The 20795-nt window shown below is 40.7% G+C and overlaps 1 protein-coding gene across 1 annotated transcript in view; it reads left to right on the forward strand.

Moving 5' to 3' along the window:
* LOC146478465 (RNA helicase aquarius-like) overlaps positions 1 to 17774 on the forward strand; it is a 33269-nt gene extending 15495 nt beyond the window's left edge. The window contains exons 25-53 of the mRNA XM_085112020.1: positions 159 to 258; positions 350 to 444; positions 916 to 988; positions 1371 to 1477; positions 2271 to 2330; positions 2823 to 2932; positions 3316 to 3406; positions 3521 to 3561; positions 4115 to 4252; positions 5014 to 5083; positions 5655 to 5765; positions 6547 to 6656; positions 6797 to 6863; positions 7512 to 7580; positions 7673 to 7717; positions 9627 to 9692; positions 9957 to 10004; positions 10150 to 10191; positions 10523 to 10553; positions 11207 to 11313; positions 11674 to 11745; positions 12188 to 12247; positions 12531 to 12658; positions 13371 to 13542; positions 14019 to 14189; positions 15134 to 15331; positions 15696 to 15758; positions 16302 to 16415; positions 17112 to 17774. Of these exons, the coding sequence (XP_084968146.1) occupies positions 159 to 258; positions 350 to 444; positions 916 to 988; positions 1371 to 1477; positions 2271 to 2330; positions 2823 to 2932; positions 3316 to 3406; positions 3521 to 3561; positions 4115 to 4252; positions 5014 to 5083; positions 5655 to 5765; positions 6547 to 6656; positions 6797 to 6863; positions 7512 to 7580; positions 7673 to 7717; positions 9627 to 9692; positions 9957 to 10004; positions 10150 to 10191; positions 10523 to 10553; positions 11207 to 11313; positions 11674 to 11745; positions 12188 to 12247; positions 12531 to 12658; positions 13371 to 13542; positions 14019 to 14189; positions 15134 to 15331; positions 15696 to 15758; positions 16302 to 16415; positions 17112 to 17288 (2736 nt within the window). The 3' untranslated portion in view covers positions 17289 to 17774. The remainder of the gene's footprint in view (positions 1 to 158; positions 259 to 349; positions 445 to 915; positions 989 to 1370; positions 1478 to 2270; positions 2331 to 2822; positions 2933 to 3315; positions 3407 to 3520; positions 3562 to 4114; positions 4253 to 5013; positions 5084 to 5654; positions 5766 to 6546; positions 6657 to 6796; positions 6864 to 7511; positions 7581 to 7672; positions 7718 to 9626; positions 9693 to 9956; positions 10005 to 10149; positions 10192 to 10522; positions 10554 to 11206; positions 11314 to 11673; positions 11746 to 12187; positions 12248 to 12530; positions 12659 to 13370; positions 13543 to 14018; positions 14190 to 15133; positions 15332 to 15695; positions 15759 to 16301; positions 16416 to 17111) is intronic.
* Positions 17775 to 20795: the final 3021 nt, after the last annotated feature.

Consider the following 20795-nt stretch of genomic DNA (forward strand, 5'->3'; position numbering starts at 1 on the left):
ACAGACAAGGTTCCTTTTTACTGTGAAGATTCCAGTAATGAATTCGAGCCTACTAAGGTTTTGAACCACCAAACGGAATGTCCAACGTAAACGACTTGCCCGCTGTACTTCCAGTACCGTAAACTAAGTTTGTCTTTCTCTCCTGTCTGCGATACCAGGTATCGAAACCAGACATCGGCGAGACACGCCCGTCTCGAGTTAGAGCTGATGTCACTATCAACTTAAACATGAGGGACATCGTAAAAGGGGAATGGGAAGGTAAGACTGTTGTTTATTATTTTACTACTGATTTTATCACGGAACGTTTTTATGCTTAATGTTTTGTCATTTTTTTTGTTTTGCATCTCAGCCCTGAGGAAGCATGATGTGGTGTTTGTAGTGACTGTACGTCCAACTCACACTGGGCCTGTCAAGTATGATCGCACCAAGCCGTTTAGAGAACAGGTATTGCTGTTCAGAATAATTCATGGATACTACAAGCTTTCGATGACTGGTTGAAATCATATCAAAGATCAAAGCTTGCTCGTGTCCTTACGAAACGATCCTGAATACTTTTGGGGAACGTCTTAGCAAACTACTTCTTCAATACCTACTTAAAATTTAAGACATCATGTCTCGAACTACGTTTTCCCCATGATAGGCCTTGAAGTTCAATATGAAGGAAAGAAATGTTTTTGTAACCGCACTCCGACAAGCTTTTATTATTGAATTTTTGGTCGCCAATAGACCCCCTAAATTCGACCATTTATTTTTGTCTCGTAAGGTGTATAAATGGTATTTTAGCCAACAGTTGAATTTCTGTGTAAACTGCTGTCGTCTACAGTCGTGAAATTCTGACTGGCAACCGAGAATTAGGACCGTGATCATTATCAGGCGTTTTAATTTAGAAATTCTGATTTTCAATTACTATTTTAGTTTGGAGTTGATTATGTGCGCGGAGCTGAGATTGAAGGAATGTTGGATGAACAAGGAAAAGTCATCGAGGAAGGTACGTCAAGCAAATGTTGAACAAACCCCCGCGAGATTTCTCAATAAGGGTTCCTAGAGGGTTTCTGTAGGGTTTCCAAAAGTGTTTTAAAGGATTTGTAAGGATTTTCAAGGGCTGTAGTTTGTAACAATTGGCATTCTTGTTACCCATCTATTCCTTATTAGAGAGACCAAGACATGCATTTGCATGAAACAGCACGTTGTAGACACTAGAAACAAGACTTGTAGAAAGGCCGAACGTTGAACTTCAGATGAGACTAAATTGCAATTTAGATCGACCCAAATGGGTAAAGCTCGATTGTTGGGTCAAACGTCGAACGTAATTCTTGTTGTTGTTGTTGTTGTTGTTGTTGAACATGCAATGTGTTGTGTGATTTCCTCAGGGCCTGAACCAAAACCGGAGTTTAAAGGAGACGAAAGAACATTCCGCTTGTGGCTTGATACAAATCAGTATCAACAGGACATGGCCGAGACCGTGCATGGATCAGAGGTAAACTTACTGGTCTTCATGTTCTTCTTAAGCTGTTGGTAGGAGTCGTTTTAACAACAAGTTCAATTATCTTTGGTAAATAGTGATCATTTGCCATGTTCTAATGACCTGGATATTTGATCGTGCATCGATCGAAGTTTAATAATCGATTCTAGGATACATAGTGTTAGGCTATAGTTAGTTTGCGTAGCTGGTGGGGGAGGGGAGGGCAGAGAGGGAAAATCTGGGGTTGGGTGATGGGGTGCAATATCTTTTCAGGTTACAACAAGGAAGATCAATACCTGATTTGTATTGTATTGTAAGCCAGAATGGACCAAACTGAGGTAAAACGTATACCCCACCCTGGTGAAGAAGAGACTGGGTTTTATGACAGCTGCATATGGTCAAAACTTTACGTCGTGTCGCTTGAGTTGGATGGCAACGCAAAAAAAAAGAAGAAAAACAAAACCTTCCGTCTCATGTGCAATGGGCCTCTTGTAGCTATCGGTCACATGATACAAGCAACACCTTGCTGGATAGCAAGCTACGCACTGGGACATACAAAACAAAGAAAATTCAAATTTGACTTTGTTTTGGATGTCCCAGTGCGTAGCTTGCTATCCAGCAAGTTGTTTTTGTACCATGTGGCCGTTAGTTGCAAAGGGCCCGTTGGCCACGTAGCAGACTGGTCAGTCTTCAGGCAGAATGTACAGTGTAGCTTGTCTTGTATATAAATCTCCCGATTACCGTAGAACTATAGTTCTAAAGGTACGGCTCAATGTTTAATTATTTACTTTTGTTGTGCTGCTCCCAGGACGTTTACGAGACTTTCAACATCCTTCTTAGACGTAAACCAAAAGAGAACAATTTCAAGGTAGGTTTTAATTAACAGATATAGCATTTGCAAATGTTAGCCTCCTCTACTTACAGTATTTCAGCTATGAAACTAATAAGTCGATGTTGTTTAGTCAAAGACAAGCTCCATTCCACAACAAAAGCAATCTATGATTGGTAGAAGGACATGGAGTTATTGTGAGTTTTCAGCAACGGAATTTTACCGAGACGTTTACATCAAGTTACATATAGTTCCCTAGATAATATATTCTCCCAAGTTCCCAACCCTCTGATCAAATAATCGACCCCGTTTTGAGGAAGCTTTACAAAACAAATGCCTTAAAACTTCCCTGAAGAGATTTTTCTAGTTCGCAACCCTTGAAAAATCCTGTTTTTCGAGGAAATACAGATTTGAAAGTTCAAAACCCTTAGTCATATTTGGAGGCTTGTAATTTACAAAGGTGTTTTCGTGAAAATGAAATACATGAAATATCATACATATGACTTGATTAATGATTGTTGCTCATTTTAGGCCGTGTTAGAGACCATCCGGGATCTCATGAACACCTCCTGTATCGTACCAGACTGGCTGCACGATATTTTCCTTGGTTATGATGATCCTGGGGCAGCTCATTACAGCAGGTATATTATATGTGCCTTTAAAGAAGTAGGCGAAATTGACCTGTTAGGGCTGTTCAGACGGGGTTTAACAAAACGGCTGTTTAAAACGGATTTCATTCTGGCTATCAAACAGTGTAAGAAGGCATAAAGCAGTGACAAGACACCCTCTTATCTACTTAAACGACTCACTTATAATCAGACACACAGGTCTATTGATTGTCTTGAACCGTGCTTTAAGTTAGATTGCGTTAAAATAACCGGCCTTGATGTTTTGAAAGAATCATTATTCCCGATTTACCTTTGCGATCTTGTTCGATGAACCGCTTGTTATATTAATCTGTATCATCAGTAATAGTTTTTAACCTAATATTGTTCAAAATATTCTGTTATTGATCTTATTACAGAATGCCAAATCAAATTCGAAAACTGGATTTCAACGACACTTTTCTTGATTTTGAACATTTAAAGGCATGTTTTCCACAATACACAGTTAAGGTAGGTAAACATTCTTGAGTGCTTTACATGCACTCAGATCTGTTTTGCCAAATAGGCTTAACTCGTAACACTTGGTTAGCTTCGGAAATGACGTTCTCTTTCCTTTCCATTTAGTGCACCACAGAAAATCCGGCGGAACAAGTTCCACCTTTCAAGTAAGACTCAATTTGTCCTCGTTGCATGCGATGTGCTGGTGTTTTGAATGGTTTTTGTGGTTTAGCAAAAAATTAGAAAAATTAGAAGGGCAAGGTTAACAAATTTCTTTAGTAAAACGACCGTAAGAGGTGCAGGAAATAAACAGCCTCTATATGTCCAGATAGTTTTTAGTATATTTAAAGTTGTTTCCTTTGAGGTCCGCAACACGAAGTGATGCCGTCATATGACGTGGTTTTTACGTCATGATTGTCAAATGGCGGCCATCTTGGATTTCTGGATTTCCCAAAACTTCGGGAAAACGCCAAAATTGAACGAAAAGTGAATTTATGTTCTGTCACTCAGTAAAGTCACACCTTGTAACTTTGTTCGATCGTTGCATCAACGTTTTGCAAACATTTTCCTCGTCAAACGAGCAAAGTTGTTGCAATTCAAACTATGTCGCCGAGGCATGCAGTTTCTGGCTCAGCTGGCCTCATGACCTGTTGAACGGCAAATTCAAGAAAGTATGATCGTCTTAATGCATTTAACATTTACCTTGCCCCATCATTACAGAATAACCTTTCCTGAAGCACCTGACAGCAAGAAACGGAAACATGATGAAGAAGAACCGAAAGAAGCGAAGCAAGAATTAATGGTGGAGCCGTTTGTGGTGCCAAACCGCGGCCCGTATCCCTTCAATCAACCAAAGAAGTAAACAAGCATGAATATATAGGAATCTTTAAACAATTACTAAGTAAAGAGAGCGGTTTTCAATCGAGTGTCGTAAAACCAAAACCAAAGTAATTACTTTGGCCAATCACAGCAGGTGCAAACAGCGCAATGAACCAATCAGAATTCAAAGCAAATACATGTAACCGGCGCAACCGGCTCCAAGCGCGGTAAAACACGTGCGAGCGAGGCACGATTGGTTTTGGTTTCGCTTCTCATTGGTTGAGAAACTGGCGCGAGTTTTATCAACCAATCACAGAGCGTAGTAATGCAAAACCAAAGCAAAAACTCAAATACTTTCGACACTCAATTGAAAATCGCTCTCTTTACTTAGTAATTCTTTGTGGGCTTCAAGTAATACATAAAACACGAGAAAGAGTGTTTCATCCGATTTTCAAACACCCACTTCGAGGTCTTGGAGATGGATGAAAGACTCTTTCGAGTGTTTGATATAGCCTTTTAATCGTTAATTCTTGGAAAAATTCAAAGCAAAAATTCATCAATTTTTATGATAATTAAGATTACATTTCCAAACGTCCTTCGAGGTAGTGAGTAGTTGTTTTGTCTTCGTGAATTATTAAAGAGTTTGAGAAGTATCATTTACAAATTGTCGATCAGCTTAAGCAGGTACCTTCCTCTGTCGGAAGGAGTGTTCTGAACGCGCAGTGTACTTTGTAATTTGTTATTGTTGTTTTTGTTTGTTTTGTTCAAGTGCATGTTTGTTGTTTACCTTTGTATGGCAGGAATGCTGTTCCATTTACGGCTACTCAAGTTGAAGCAATCAGAGCTGGAATGCAGCCGGGACTTACCATGGTAAGTTTGAACGAAAATGGCAAACTGTTAACATTGAAAACGGACAGCATAACCACCTTGTACAGCATAATCAACAGCACTACAGGAAAGTCCTGCTCAGTGGCTTTCATTTGAATGGACACACTTTAGGATTTCATCCACAGACTCAAAAGGCATAACCACCTTGCACAGCATAATAAACAGCACTACAGGAAAGTACTGCTCAGTGGCTTCCATTTGAATGGACACACTTTAGGATTTCATCCACAGACTCAAAAGATAGAACCACCTTGTACAGCATAATAAACAGCACCACAGGAAAGTGCTAAAATGCACAGCCATCTGACAATATTGAATACAAAATGAAGAAAGCAAGGCCGGGAATTGACATCATTGTAGAAACCAAGTTTTGGTTTATTATAAGATAGTTGAAAGTTACAATATTTCGGCATTATTGCAGGGTCATAGTCATGTAGAGATATTTTCTTGAATGGTCTCTGCACAAGTTATGACTTTACCGCAGGGCTGAAGACCAACGGTCATAACTGAGTGTTAAGCAAGACCTAAGCTTTTCTTGTTTTTGTTCTTTTAGGTTGTGGGACCTCCAGGTACAGGGAAGACGGATGTAGCAGTACAAATCATTTCGAATATTTATCACAATTTCCCCGAACAGAGGACATTGCTGGTTACACACTCGAATCAGGTACGGCTAAAGCAAGATGACAATAATGATAAAAATATTAAATATTTATATTGCGCATTTTCTTTAAAAATAATCAAATGCGCGTTACAGATATTACAATAAATCCAAAAGAAAAAGAAATAACAAGAACCCGGTAACATTACAATTAATATGGAATAAAAAGGCGAAAACTACAATATTTAAAATTGGGTATAAGATGGCTATAAGATGGCAATATTTACAATAGCTACAAGAAAGGTAATTTACAGAAAACTATATAAAGCTGAAAGGCTAATTATAAACTAATTGTACTTAGAAAATGCCTTACTGAATAAAAATGTCTTAAGTTCTGTTTATTGCAAAGATTTTTCTTTTTTTCTTTTGATATTTTTTTAAAATATAATTTCGATATTTTTTCTTACATTAAAAGAGACTGCGAGCATTTGTACCTTTTTCCTTAGATCATTCTTGTGAAAGGGACTGAAATATTATGCAAATTGCTTCGCCGCTCGCTATATGCAATGCACGCTTGAAACTTAAGAGAAGAAAGACAGCGCTCACAGGCTAACATAGAATAGAGTACTGCTTTCTCCCATTTGGCTGACTACCTTAAGCCTAAGTTTTCAATTATTTCAGAACGTACTGATGAGAGCTTGTGGTCAAACGGGTGCTCGAATTTAAAACTCGGTCGTCGATTTGTATTGATGTTTGGCGGACACATTCAAACTCCTTTAATTATAGGGAATGAGAGGCAGCGAACAGGTCATGTGTAACTTCTCTTAATTTGTTAATAATTCCTCAGGCGTTGAATCAACTTTTTGAGAAAATCATGGCTTTGGACATTGAAGAGCGCCATTTGCTTCGTCTGGGTCACGGAGAAGAAGCACTGGAGACAGAGAAGGATTTCAGCAGGTTTGTAAGAGGAGCCCGTTAAGGACTGTGCTTTCTCTTTCTCCTTCGCGAGTGTTCTGCGCATCTCGGAACTGGTCCGAGAAACTTTGATTTCTGCTGTTTAATAGGCTCCTTAAATTTCGGCTCTTGTTTCCTTCCAGATATGGGCGAGTGAACTTTGTACTTGCTAGCAGACTGGAACTGTTAAAGGAAGTTCAGCGGCTGCAGGTCAGTGGGATCATTACTTTGGCTCTGTTTCGTTTCTGTAATTTTCAGCCTCTTTAGGGCGTACCGTTAAGCCGAAACCAAAGTAATCACTCCAGCCAATCACAGAGGTCGTAAACAACGCAATGAACCAATCAAAACTCGAGGAAAATACATGTAACAGGCCAATCAAAATCGTGACTTGGTCGCACGTGTTTTCCCGCGCTCGGCACCGGTTACAGTTATTTGCTTCGAATTTTGATTGGCTCGTTGCTTTTTCGCTTCTGTTGTGATTGGCCAGAATTATTACTTTGGTTCTGGATTGACGGCATTCACTTCTCAAGCTCATTAATAATTCATCAAGAGAAAACAAATAAAATTGCTACTGTGACCGTGGTTTGGATATGCGTTCCTAATTACCATAAAATTTCGCCATCTTTAGCCTTGAATTTCTCCAAGAATTATTGATCATTTGAGAAGCCATATCAAACACTCGAAAGAGTGTTTCATCAGATATCCACACACCTCGAAGTCGTTAAAAAAAAAAACTCGGCTGCGCCTCGTTTTTTGAACCTACTTCTCAGTGTTATGATATCTGATGAAACATTATATATTGCTTGAAAACCGTTCTTAGTCCTTTTTTTTACACTGGTCCACCTTGTTTGTTTATAGGAAAGCCTTGAGGTTCATGGTGATGTTTCCTATACTTGCGAGACCGCGGGATATTTTTATTTGTATCAGGTAAGCTGTCTTCAAATCTGAGGATTTAAAGGAAGCATGTTTAGCACGGATACCATCTGTTTTTTTTTTTTTTTTGCCCTTTTGTTTTGTAGGTTGTATCTCGCTGGGAAGAGTATATTTCAAAGCTGAAGACACGGGTAAGGCCAGCGATGGAATTATTTACTCGTCTTTAGGGGGTTGTGATACAGGGGATTTCTGATGAAATTCAGGGGCCGGTTCGGGTCGGTGGTTCGAGGCCAGATTGGTCTCTTCATTGCCATATTGTTTCCTTAGACAAGAGACTTTGCTCCACGTTGTCTCTCTTCACCCAGGTGTATAAATGGGTACCGACGACATACTATTGGGGTAACCCTGCGATGAACAAACGTCCCAACCAGGGGGGTAGAGTAGAAATATTCTTAGTTGCTTCATGCTACAGAGCTCCCGCCGTGTGGAGCGGTTAGGCTCATAGGACTAAACCTACTTTCCTTTTAATTGCTGTAAAAAATCTTTAAAATCGCCTGGGTAAACGGCGCATGTTAACGTTTTAAAATATTCATGGTCCATTTAATATTACCTTTGAAGTAGCTGCACCGAAAATGTGGAGCACTCCACCTTGCAGTTCCAAAGACACTTTCAAAAAATGTTTGAAAACTTATCGTTTTAAAATGGCTTTTAAACAGTGATTTTTTTATTTAAATACTCTAGTTTTTAACTTGAGATTCCAATCCTTCTTTTTAGCATTGTTCATTGTAAAGCGCCATGACCAAGTTCTGATTTGACGCTATATAAGTCCATATTGCCGTTATTACTTGTGCTTGCGCAGTTTGCGACTGAAATATTTTCTGATAAAGTCCATAAGGGCTTTATACTAAGATTTTTCTGTGGCCGATGAGTGCACAAAACTGCGTGTTTTAGTTTTAGTGTTTAACTTGAGATTCCAATCCTTCTTTTTAGCATGATTCATTGTAAAGCGCCATGACCAAGTTCTGATTTCGCGCTATATAAGTATTTTATTATTCCACTATTATGCCATTTCACCAAATAAGGTCAAGAGAACGGGCAAAATATGAGACCGTAATACACTGTAGTGTCCCGCTTTGGCCGGTTTACAACAGAGCGAAAACGGGCAACGACATTTCACTGGCTTTCTGTGTTGTTTACGTCATTCGCACGCGCCATATACTGATAGACAGCTGGATGAACAGATAATGCTGGGTGTGTTTCAACACTCTTACCAGAAAAGAGAAACCGAAATAACAAAATCTTTTCTTGGTGGAATAATAAATCTCTTATTCGATGGTTTTACATATAATACGCGCAGACATTTTGCTCATTGCTCGTATTTTTCCTCGCCCCTTCGGGGCTCGGAAAAATACTACGCAACAGGCAAAAATATCCGCGCGTATTATATGAAAACCATCGAATAAGATGTATATATTGCTGTTATTACTTGTGCTTGCGCCATTTGCTTCTGAAATATTTTAGGATGAAGTTCATTAGGGCTTTATCGTAAGATATTTCTGTGGCCGATGAGTGCAACCGCGTGTTTTCTCAGCTGAAATTCTAGCTTAGTCATTAGCACAGTCAACCCACGCGACGAGACCGAAAGGTAGCAGTGCCACAGGATGGGTGAAAATACTGATTTATTTTCTGTAGGGGTGGGCGATAGGTGCTTATTAGTACTGAGCTAAATGGTGACGCTAAAGTGCCTTTTTTAACAAGTTTTTTGTGGGTTTATTGCGAACAAACAGCGACTTCAGATGGGTTATCACTCGCTTCCATATCTCCAACTGCCCTTGGACATTTCCTTAAAATTACATGAAGTGAAGCTTATGTTAGCATAAATAGCACTCCGGTAAGCCTAAATAACTCTACGGTTAGCTTAATTTAGCTTAGGTAGCTTGCGGTTAGCATTGATATCGAGTGTTAGGATATGTAGCCAAAAAAATCCAGATTCTGGCAGCGAGTCATCGGTAGTCTAGTGGTTTAGGTCACCGTCTGGTGTTTTCTCATAAGCTGAATTTTGTTGTTGTTGTTGTTGTTGTTGTTTTTTTTTTCATTCAGAAAGGAGAGGTCGCGGCGATATCCGAACTTTTCCCCTTCACCAAATTCTTTGAAAATGCGCCGCAGGTAAGAAGCCTAAATTGTGTCCCGTTTATCATGCTCAAGATTAAGTCTCGTTGGCAAGGTAATGTCCTTTCAGACATCTCTGTCATGTATCCCTTTATCTGTTTTAGCTTTACATGAAAAGGATTTACCCGCTGCTTGGTCAGTATAAATTGGTTTGCGCACTCAGGGAACAGTCAAGGGATTTTGTTTATCTTGAAGGATGGCAACCCTGTATTTGAATTTTACCATGTACTGATATGAATTATGTTGTCAATCTTTTTGCAGCCTCTGTTCAAAGGAGGAACATATGAGAACGATATGGAAATCGCTGAGGTAACTTTTTTTGTTAGTTTACCTGTAGGTCATGAGAAACATCTTTGCCCAGTATTGTTGTCATTACAAGGATGATTCTTGTATTAAATACCCGAATCAACCACAGCAGTTCACTATTCACGCCGTTTGTTTCCGTTGTTTGCAGGGTTGCTACAGATACATAAAGAAGATTTTTCAACAATTAGAGGTATAGCCGAATATCTTTGTTTATATTTTACCCCATGAAGGCCGGGCCTGTTTACATTTTAGGAGGATAAACCCAGCGCTAGTATCATTCTAGCAGGTGGACTTCCCGAGCGTTGCATTTCATTAGGCCCTGAAAACCCGTAGGGCCACCCCAAACATCGCATGATGAAATAGGAGTCTACCACTGATCAACGCTGCATTGTATCGAGGTTAACCCCTTCCTAAATTACATTTCGTCCATACAGTGCAAACACCAAACTTTTCTTTCTTCGTGCCCGGACAAAAAGTGTCTTAAATCCATCTCACGTTTCATGTCCGCTTTATTTCTTCAGGAGTTCCGAGCATTTGAGCTTCTTCGTAGTGGTGAGTAGTTTCTATTGTTTATAATGACGTACAAGGTGGTTCTAACTTTTGGGTCTGTGAATGGAATTCTAAAGTGTAACCATTCAAATGAAAGCTACTGAGCAGTACTTCCCTGTGGTGCTGTTTATTATGCTGCACAAGGTAGATCTAACTCTTGCGTCTGTGGATGAAATCCTTAAGTGTGACCATTCAAATGAAAGCTAGTGAGCAGTACTTTCCTGTGGTGCTGTTTATTATGCTGTACAAGGTGATTCTAACTTTCGAGTCTGTGGAAGAAATCCTTAAGTGTGACCATTCAAATGATGGCTAAAGAGCAGTACTTTCCTGTGTTGCTATTTATTGGACTGAACAAGTCGGTTCTAACTTTTACGTCTGTGAAACCCAAAGGGGTGACCATTCAAATGAAAGCTACTAAGCAGTACTTTCCAGTGGTGCTGTTAATTATGCTGCAGAAAGTGGTTCTAATTTTGAAGCTTGTAGGTAAAATTATTAAGTTGCTGCTACAAGCAGTACTTTTGGGCTCTAACATTAATTTGTGAAGCATATCCTAATTCGCGACCGTTTTAGTGAAAACGTTTGACGCACACTTTGGTGCACTTTACATGAACTAAAGAAAGTGTTAAAACGCTGTTTTGCTATCTACACTGTAACAGGTCGCGACAGAACAAATTATCTTTTAGTGAAGGAAGCTAAAATCATTGCCATGACGTGCACACATGCTGCTCTGAAGAGAAGAGACCTGGTGGAACTTGGATTTAAGGCGAGTAAAACATGAAATAAAGAAAGCAAAATCTGACGTAGTGAACAGACTTGGTTCGCTTAACCAAGTTGGTATTTGGTGAAATTTGTTTTATGAGGGTGTGGCAACAGTATAACTATTGACGGGTGCGGGGACATCGGATTGGAATTTGAAATTGTTGGATTTTGGAGAAAGTAGGCAAACCGGAGTACCCGGAGAAAAACTCCTCGAAGCAAAAGACTAGAACCAACAAGAAATTCAAAATCCACGGGTGACGTTGAACCGGGGAATCGAACGCGGGGCACGTTGGTGGGAGGCGAGACACCGCTGCACCATCCCTGCTCCCAAGTAGTAACATTTTTTATGACCTTTTTTCTTTAGTATGACAATGTTTTGATGGAGGAAGCGGCCCAGATCCTGGAGATTGAGACGTTTATTCCTCTTTTGCTTCAGGTTAGTAAAGAGTTGTTTTGTTCAGTCGAATAGCACGCCATCTTATGAAATGTGGAAGGACTGAACTTTAAAAGAAAATACGCACAGAAAGGAACAGTTAATGCACGAAAGTGTCGAGGGCACTTTGCGGGCATGGTTCATATATTACGACGCAACGGTGGTTAATCATCTCTGAGTAGGATTCCTGGGTAAGAATAGAGAGAAATGGGAGGAACGGGGAAACATACTGAGGCCAAATGGGGAGATCACAGTGTAAAATTTCAGGCAGTTGCTAGACTTAAATTTTATCGTCTTAAAAGTGTTGTAGTCAGTCAACTTCGGAAGTAAAATGATGGCGAAGAACTAGAGCTGAACAGAAGCTGCGATTGTATCGTGCTTGCAGTGTTCAACCCTGTGGTCGTGCCTGACTGTGATCATTAAGTGATTCTACATTGTTTTTTAGAATCCTGAAGATGGATACAATCGAATGAAGAGAGTCATCCTCATTGGTGATCATCACCAGGTTTGTTTATAGTGTGTCCTGTATATTACGTAGTGTCAACCAGCTCTGAAGGAAGGTCGTTAAGTCGCATTTACAGACACAGAGGGAGGGAAAGTAGTAAAATGATGATGGACTTGTTTGACATTACTTATCTATCACAGGTATATATGTAATGGTATGATAAATTACTGAGAAATAGCTAGCACATCAAAGATAAATGAGTCTGACTTTAGGCGTCTTCTGTGGTATAAAACCCATTCTGATCCGTTATCGAGATACCTGATTGTTTCTGTCTTATTTTCAGCTTCCTCCTGTCATAAAGAACATGGCTTTCCAGAAGTTTTCCAACATGGAGCAGTCTTTGTTCACAAGATTTGTTCGGCTGGGTGTTCCTACTGTTGAACTTGATGCTCAGGGTCGCGCGAGATCTAGGTACGAACATAGTCTGCTTTGTGACGTGGCGTAAGTGACAATTTGACATTTATTACTTTCCTTGATCGTGTAGTTCCTTAGTTAAAAATATGAGAAATTTCCGTGAACGTTTGTGGAAACAACCAGACGTCTAGTTACTGTGCACGTTGATCGTTGCTTTTTATTTATGGCCCAAATGACGTTCACTTTCAGCCCGTATAAATCGTAAGCGTTTTTTGACGAGCGATTTCTAAATTTACCTATGTGAGACCTCACCCCATATTCCTAGTCCACTTGTTTACTTGCCCCAATTTCCTCTTCCGCAAATACAAATACAGACTAATTAATTAGGTAGAGACAGGACTGTCACTGAAATATATAAAATAGAATGGCGTTTTCTGTCACAAGTTCCAAGTTTGGTATTGTTTTGACATACCGTAAAAGCTTCAATAAGCCAGCAGACCTGCACCCTTCAAAAGCTCTATTTTCACTGGACCCTTATAACCTGCAGCTGCATTGTTTTCTAGGGCTGGGAACATTGTTCTGTTGTTCGTTCTTTCTCTCCTCGACCAACCATTAAGACGATAGAAACGGTACTGGTTGCCCCCCAATAAGGCCCCCGTTTGGAGGTCAGGCCTCCAAAAATGGGGTGGGGTGGGGGGGAGGGGAGGGGCTTTAGAAGGCTCCACCATGAACCTCGAGTTGTAACATTTGTGTATTTTGTTATTTTTAGCTTGTGTAGCCTATATAACTGGCGGTATACCAAGCTGGGTGATCTGCCTCATGTCAACACTTGGCCTGAGTACTGTGTCGAGAATCCTGGCTTTTTCTTTGACTATCAACTCATCAATGTCCCAGATTTTAATGGAGTCGGCGAGTCAGAGCCTAACCCTTACTTTTATCAGGTAATGCGATGAATACAAATGAAATAAATTCGTGAATTCTATTAGACTGTTCACAGTTTCCTTTTCGACACTCGTACGGCGAGCACAACCTGAGGAGAGTGTCTTAACTACCAAGGGAGCCCCTAGTCAGGGTACATTTTGTGGGGGTGGAGGGGCTGGAAAACTAGGGAACTATCTCTCTTGTCTCTCTCTCCCCCACTCCCGTCCCCCTCGGTAGTTTAGGCACTCTCCCCAGGTTGCGCTCGCCGTTACAAAGCAACATGGCGGCAGTTCCATCGAAGCGAACGAATCTCGAAAATCCCACGGAAAAATGGCGGACTGTGAAACAGTCTAGAATTCTATTTAGAGCTGGTGGACGATACCGTCATCTGGCATTTTCCATTTTTCAATTTTTGTAGAAACGTTCTTTTGCATTCAAAAAAGGAAGAGGCTTTGGAAGGTATTGACTTCATTTTGTGACATCTTTATCTCTGTAGAATCTCGGAGAAGCCGAGTATGCAGTCGCAATTTTCATGTACATGCGCCTGATTGGGTACCCTGCGGACAAGATCGCCATATTGACCACATACAACGGACAGAAGCATCTGATCCGTGACGTCATTAAACAGAGGTGTGCAAATAATCCGCTGATTGGACAGCCCAGCAAGGTAAAATTACAATAAAAATATTAACATTCTGTGCATCCAATCGATCATGACCAACTCATTTCCGTAGGTGGTTTGTAGGCTTTGCTCGTTTACATGTCTTTTAAAGGCTGTTGAAACCGTTGGTAACTCTGATTACTATTTAACCCTATCTAGAACAGGGGGCGGATTCTGCCCGAGGCGACTTTGATCCCGAATAACGCTTTTAATATTTAAGCAAACGCCCTGAATCTTTCGGAGTTTTGGGGAAATCCAGAAATCCAAGTTGGCGGATCCAAGATGGCCGCCATTAGGGAATCATGACGTAATAACAACGTCATATGACGTCGTTACGGACCTCAAAGGAATCACCTTTGAACGTACTATCTATCCTCCAAGTCTTACTTTCATGGCTTTTATGGCTTGCGGAGTTATGGAGGGTGGAGGGGGGGGGGGGGGGGGGTTGGGGAATCTGCCCCAGCTCCCCGGTCTAGACAGCGAAATGATAGCTCATGAAACAACCTCGTGCCGGCGTCCGCATTCAACTTTTTTCTGTAAGCACAAGATGTATGTTTTCTCTTCGCACGTAAACCCAAGATAAAGTCGTAACCAGTTCTAACACACCCAAATAATACATCATGGCTGAAATTTATTAAACTCATTAATAATTCATCAAGCCAAAACAAAGCAAATCACTACCGTGAAGGAGGTTTAGAAATGTGATCTTAGTTGTCATAATTTCTTTCTTCGAATTTCTCCAAGAATTATCAATAGTTTGAAAAGCTATATCAAACACTCGAAAGAGGGTTTCCTCCTATTTCCAAACACCTCGAAGTTGGTTAAAAAATCTCAGCTGCGCCTCGTTTTTCCAACCTACTTCTCGGTGGCTGGAAATCGAAGGAAACACTTTTCCTCGTGTTTGATCTATTACGTCTCAACTTTTTTATAACGTGTCCTTCTTTGATCAGGTGACCACAGTGGATCGTTACCAGGGGCAACAGAATGATTACATCATCCTTTCTCTTGTTCGCACCAGAACTGTGGGTCACATCAGAGATGTTCGCCGATTGGTCGTGGCCATGTCGCGTGCACGCCTGGGTCTGTATGTGTTGGCACGTGTCGGCTTGTTCCAGAACTGTTTTGAGCTAAGGCCTGCCTTCTCTCAGGTAAGAAAAACATTGCAAGGGTCCGAGTTTTGGTGACGATACAACAGAAATAACGAATTCTGAGAGGAATGCAAGAATTTGAATGATTTGATCAGTCTTGAGAAGTAACGATCTCAAATTCAACCTTGTCTTAGCCTGTTCGATAGTAACGTGAAAATTAAACGCGAGGGGACTAGCCTCTCGGCGGCCCTGCTATCTAAGTATCTGGGAAAACCATTCTGTTCGTGCTTCTTACCAACCGTCGCCTGTAAGCATGCTCTCTTTACTGTTCGTGAAGTTCAGTGCTGTTTTAGTACCTGGCTTAATATGCATAGTCACGCAAACAAAGTTCTCCATTAACTTTTAATACTCCTTTCATCCTCAGTTGACCAGCAGACCATTGAAGCTTTACTTGGCCCCAAGCGAGCGATATCCTCCGCGTAGACCGGTAAGAGAATACTTTGTTCATTGCCGCTTTAAACGTCGCGGTATCTGGCTTTATGCGCTTAACCCTTAGAGTAGTTTTTGAATGTCCGGGGTAAGATGTAGCACTTCACTGTGGTGCTGTTTATTTTGCTGTTCTAACGTTTGAGTCTGTGGATGAAATCCTAAAGTGTGACCATTCGAATGAAAGCTACTGAGCAGTACTTTCCTGTGGTATATGCTGTACAAGGTGGTTCAAACTTTTGAGTCTGTGAGTGAAACCCTAAAGTGTGACCATTCAAATAAAAGCTACTGAGCAGAACTTTCCTGTGGTATATGCTGTACAAGGTGGTTCAAACTTTTGAGTCTGTGAGTGAAACCTTAAAGTGTGACCATTCAAATGAAAGCTACTGAGCAGTACTTTCCTATGGCACTGTTTTAATATCCAACATGACATCGAGAGATAGATGATTAAGGGGGAAGGAAACCTTTCAATGTACTGCTTCGTTTTTATTTTATACGTTTGCTGTATCCCTTCAACATTGCTTGTTATTTTCCCTCATTTAAGCGTGGAGTTCCTCCGGCCGAAGCACCGTTCATTGTTGACGACATGCCCCAGATGCATCGTTTTGTGTTTGATTTCTATAGTCAGTATGTCCAGTCACTGAGAGCTCAACAGCAGGTGAGACCAACTGTTTTATTTTGTGGCTGTTTGGTGTTAAAGTGTTTCTTGAAAAATGGAGCCTTGTTTTTTGATTTCGTGTGGTCCGACTTTCGTTGTACATACCGCTAAGGTAAACCGCTGATGAGCAGATTTTACAGATTTGTACGCGTTTCGGAAAAAATGCTTCAAAAGTAAACTGTTTCTGTTGAGGAGGATTATTTATATTTATACGAGCGTGTTCTGTCTGCCCTTTTTCTCTCCTTTTTGCTTTGCAATTTTATGGTCCAAGATGGAGACTCGCTGAGTCATTTTGCAAAAACGAAGAACAGTGCTAAGTCTCCAGGCCAAAATTGAATTGATGGCGTTAATTATCCCAACCCAAAGCTCAAAGCTAACAAAAAAAAGCGAAAATAAAAGCCGTTGTGGCAGTCGATAATAATCGCATCCGTAATCTTACAATTTTTACCCCCCTCCCCCCCCCCCCAAAAAAAAATGATGACTTCGTAGTGCTGAGCAAAACCCACTATCATTGAAATGGGGGGGGGGGGGGGGGGGAGGGAGGGTGGTTTTAATTTTTCCTTTGAATTGTCCAAGATTGTAGCAATGTTGGGTATTTTGTCACTAGACGGAAGGGCGTGATCGCACTTGTGCACTACAAATCACCATCGCTTGTACTCCTCGAGGACGCACTGAAATGGGACTTCTTTTTTTCAGTACACGGCCAGCATTCCGCGGCCACCAGAGGAAGAGAAAGAGAGCGAGGAAGCTGAAGAAAACGGAGATGAAGATGAAAAGGAGGACAAAGAAGCAGAAACTACGAGTGAAATCGAAAAGGAACAAGGCTCCCCTATTGTGAATGAAGTTGAGGAGATGGAAGCAGATGGAAATTAAACCAGTCATTTGGAAGCATTCATAGCGAGTTCTGTCGATTTCTTAACAGTAAACTAGAGTACAGAGTTTGAAAACGTCTGAACAGAGTCTGGAGCGGATCTCTTCTGATAAGGAATTCTCCTAAAGCGGTAACAACATGGTCTTTCCTGCAAAGTGAATTCTGCGACGTAAGCCGAATTTCAATCAATCGCAGAACCGATTGATAGCTCCTTCCCCCACCTCCTTCCCACCACAAACACACACGCACCCTACCACCCAGGATAAGTAAGCAAGGACAGCTGTCTTGTAATGTATTTAAACTGCATCTAAAATTCAAACGATGGCAGTGCCTATGCCTTCTTAAGCTGTACAAAACAACAGCAGAAGATAAAAATGCCAGTGACTTTTGTATCAGTTTTAAATACCTGAATTCTTGTATTTTTGGTAGAGAGCCTATGTATACAGTAGTCAATCCTTCGTGGTGTTGAAATAAAAAAGTTTAGTGAAGTCCTTAGTTGTTTTCTGTCATTTGTTAAGCCACTTTTTAAAAGAGAAAGCACTTGTTTGAGAGAGTTTCTTTATCGTCAACTGAATTTGAGAAAAATGTATTTTTGGTGATGAACTTTTCAAGACTCTTGTCACCAGCGGCGTCTTTGACCTCGGCAAGATTCGAACTTACGACCCCTAGATTTGATCTACCAGTGCCGTCTAACCGGCCGAGCCTCAAGGTCGGCCGCCGGGGCTCAGGTCGTGATAATTAGAACTTGTCACAGCCCTGGCTTATCTTTGTAACTTTGTAATATTAACAGTGTAAGAACGCTTGATGTTCCACTTCAATTGAGGTTTTGACCCACACGTTTTGTTGGACGAATGTTGGCTTGTTGAGTTAGATGAAGTTTAGTCGCACGAAATTGTTATACAACAGACATTGAACATGTTATATGATGAGTACCGGCTAAGCTTTCCACCATATTGTATAAAATCTTACATTTGTTGAATAACAATTAACAAATCGACGGCAGTTTTCTATGGTCTATTCTTGGATGGGCTGGTAAATGAAAGCAAAACATTCATTCCGCACACAGAAAAATGCCGCAGTCGCCTATCTGTTGTTTGTTTTTCTGTAAGTAGACATTCCAGCTCTAACATGAAGAAGTTGGCATTTCTCAGTGAAAAGTCACGTTTGCGGGCGTGGACCCAAGTTCAACATACACGTGGATGAAGCATCACGTTTACAGCAAAAGGCAAACTTCAGATGTCTATTGACTCAACTTTACTTAATACAAATGGCAAGCGGCAAATGCGAGAAAATAACGTTCACTTTTATTATTTCAGCTGTTTCTCGTTTTCCGTTTAATAAACGCGAAGTTTGCTTAAGTGTTCGCGCATGTATGACTCCGTTGATTGATTGAACTTTTGACGCTATACGATTAGCCTGAGTATCAGGCCTTCCTAAGGGGAGGGGGGAAGGGGAGCCCACCCCCCCCCCCCCTGAAAACTATACGATTATCAATTTCCACATATAAAAGGCGTTACTGTTCAAGCAATCAGTCTTTGTCCCGGGAATTCTCCATGCATGTTCGCGTGATCAGCTGAATCGATCACAGCGTGCACGTCTTCCCTAGTTGTATAAACCTGAAAAGACGTTGACAATGCCCTGTAATAAAGGAGAAGCATCATTTTTCGCCGGAAATGGCGTTTTCCTTGTTGGTGTAGTCTGCCTTATTACCGTCGAGGTGTATAATGTATTACCCACTCTGTCGCTGCTGTGACGGTCTTTTATCCACTGATGTTTTTTTAATTATCTGTAATTTATTCAGCCTCCACAGGTTTAAAACTGATCAGTACTGTATATATTTAATACATTTTACAATGTACCTCCATGGTATCTTTTTCAGTTAGTTTTGTGTTACCCATATATTATGTTATGGTCCTCATTGGTCTGTTTCAAAAGGCTTTTTTTTTTCCTGCCAGAGGGGATCAAGAAATTAGAAGCTTGAGTTGTCCCGCCGAAGAAAAGCGTTATTCTGTATACGCCAAACCAGTGGATGGCAATTTTGGTTTGTTTTTAACTCTTCGTGCGCTCTGCTGTGGTGTATAGAAATGGCAGTTATCTTTAAGGTCACGGCTTTGGGTATGCAATAATATGAGATGATCAAAACATTCCTCTGGCCATTGTTCTTAGAGCAACCCTTAAACTACAAATAATGTAATCTTTGGGGAAATCTAAATAGAGGCAGGAAGTCACGTTTTTCCTGGATTTCACGAGTATTTACCTAAACATAGCGAGATGCCATGGCGGTTAAAACATTAGATAACGCAAACATAGATTAAATAAAAATTTTAAAAATATCTTCCCGTCAATACTCCAAGGCATGTAACATTGTAAAAGCTTGCGGTTTTAGGAGCGCCCAGAATGTTGAGGAGAGACCAACCCTCCCCACCCCCCTCTCCCACTGCCATCACTTTCTCATCTCCCTTCTCTTTAATAGTGTCAATTTCCTTTAGGCGCTATGAAGATTCAAAAGAAAGCTAAAGAAGGGGAAGAGGAAATGAAATAGAACTTATTTACCGTATATTGCTACCTAAGTGCTATCGACGATCAGCTGGTCTCCAAGCTACAGTCAACTCCCTTTATTGCGGACACCCTCGGGACCGCGAGTTTGTGTCCTTAATAGCGAGAGTCCGTAATAGCGGGAATTTTATTCAAGTCAAACGTCTGTACCCCTGCTGTCCGTAAAAACGAGGTGTCCGCAAGTCGAAAGTTGACTATATTTGTTATTGTTTCGATTTGTATTTCTATCGTCTAATGTTTTGTTTTCTAAAATCAAGGGTCTTCACCCACCCAATTGACACAGAAACACAAACGACTATATTTCCGGGCATTCTACAAATCACAGTCTCCTATTTCCCAGCTGTCCTCTTCGAATTTCCCTTCCACAAAAACGTCCCAGTGATGAGATAAATAGACTAGTCCGTCTGGTTGACTTCTAACAAGCTATTCCCGGCTTTAAATGCTATATTTGTAAAATACGAGGGAAGCAGCTCTTATTATAGTCACTAGTCATTATACAAGCAAACACGGTAGAACCTAATGGGCCAATTGCCCTCGACGAAACCTTTTCAATATTATTTGTTTATATATCTTCTGTTATTGTCCATTATATTGTATTACATTATTTCACAATAGCGTTTGTAATTTTTCCATTTTCCATTGTATACCTAAAAGAAGGCTGGTATGGGCCAGCCGAAATATTGTACACTACTAAATTAATTTCACGCTCTACATTGTTTCTGCTTTGCTTCCTTTCCACCATTTTATAGGCAAGGTTAAGCGAACGGACTTATAGCACGGCAGATTTCACGCAGACCAGTACAAGCCTGGTATAAAGTTTTGCAATGTGTTGTCCAATCAGGTGATCCGGAAAGAAAAGGTGCCACAGTTTATTCTGCTGCGTCACGCTTGACGTCACGTGGCTCCCTGCATTCAAAACAATGTCAGCCAAAGTCAATGAAATATATAAAATG

The sequence above is a fragment of the Pavona decussata genome, unplaced genomic scaffold (genome assembly GCF_977016875.1).
Source record: "Pavona decussata unplaced genomic scaffold, jaPavDecu1.1 SCAFFOLD_64, whole genome shotgun sequence".
Lineage (NCBI taxonomy): Eukaryota > Metazoa > Cnidaria > Anthozoa > Scleractinia > Agariciidae > Pavona > Pavona decussata.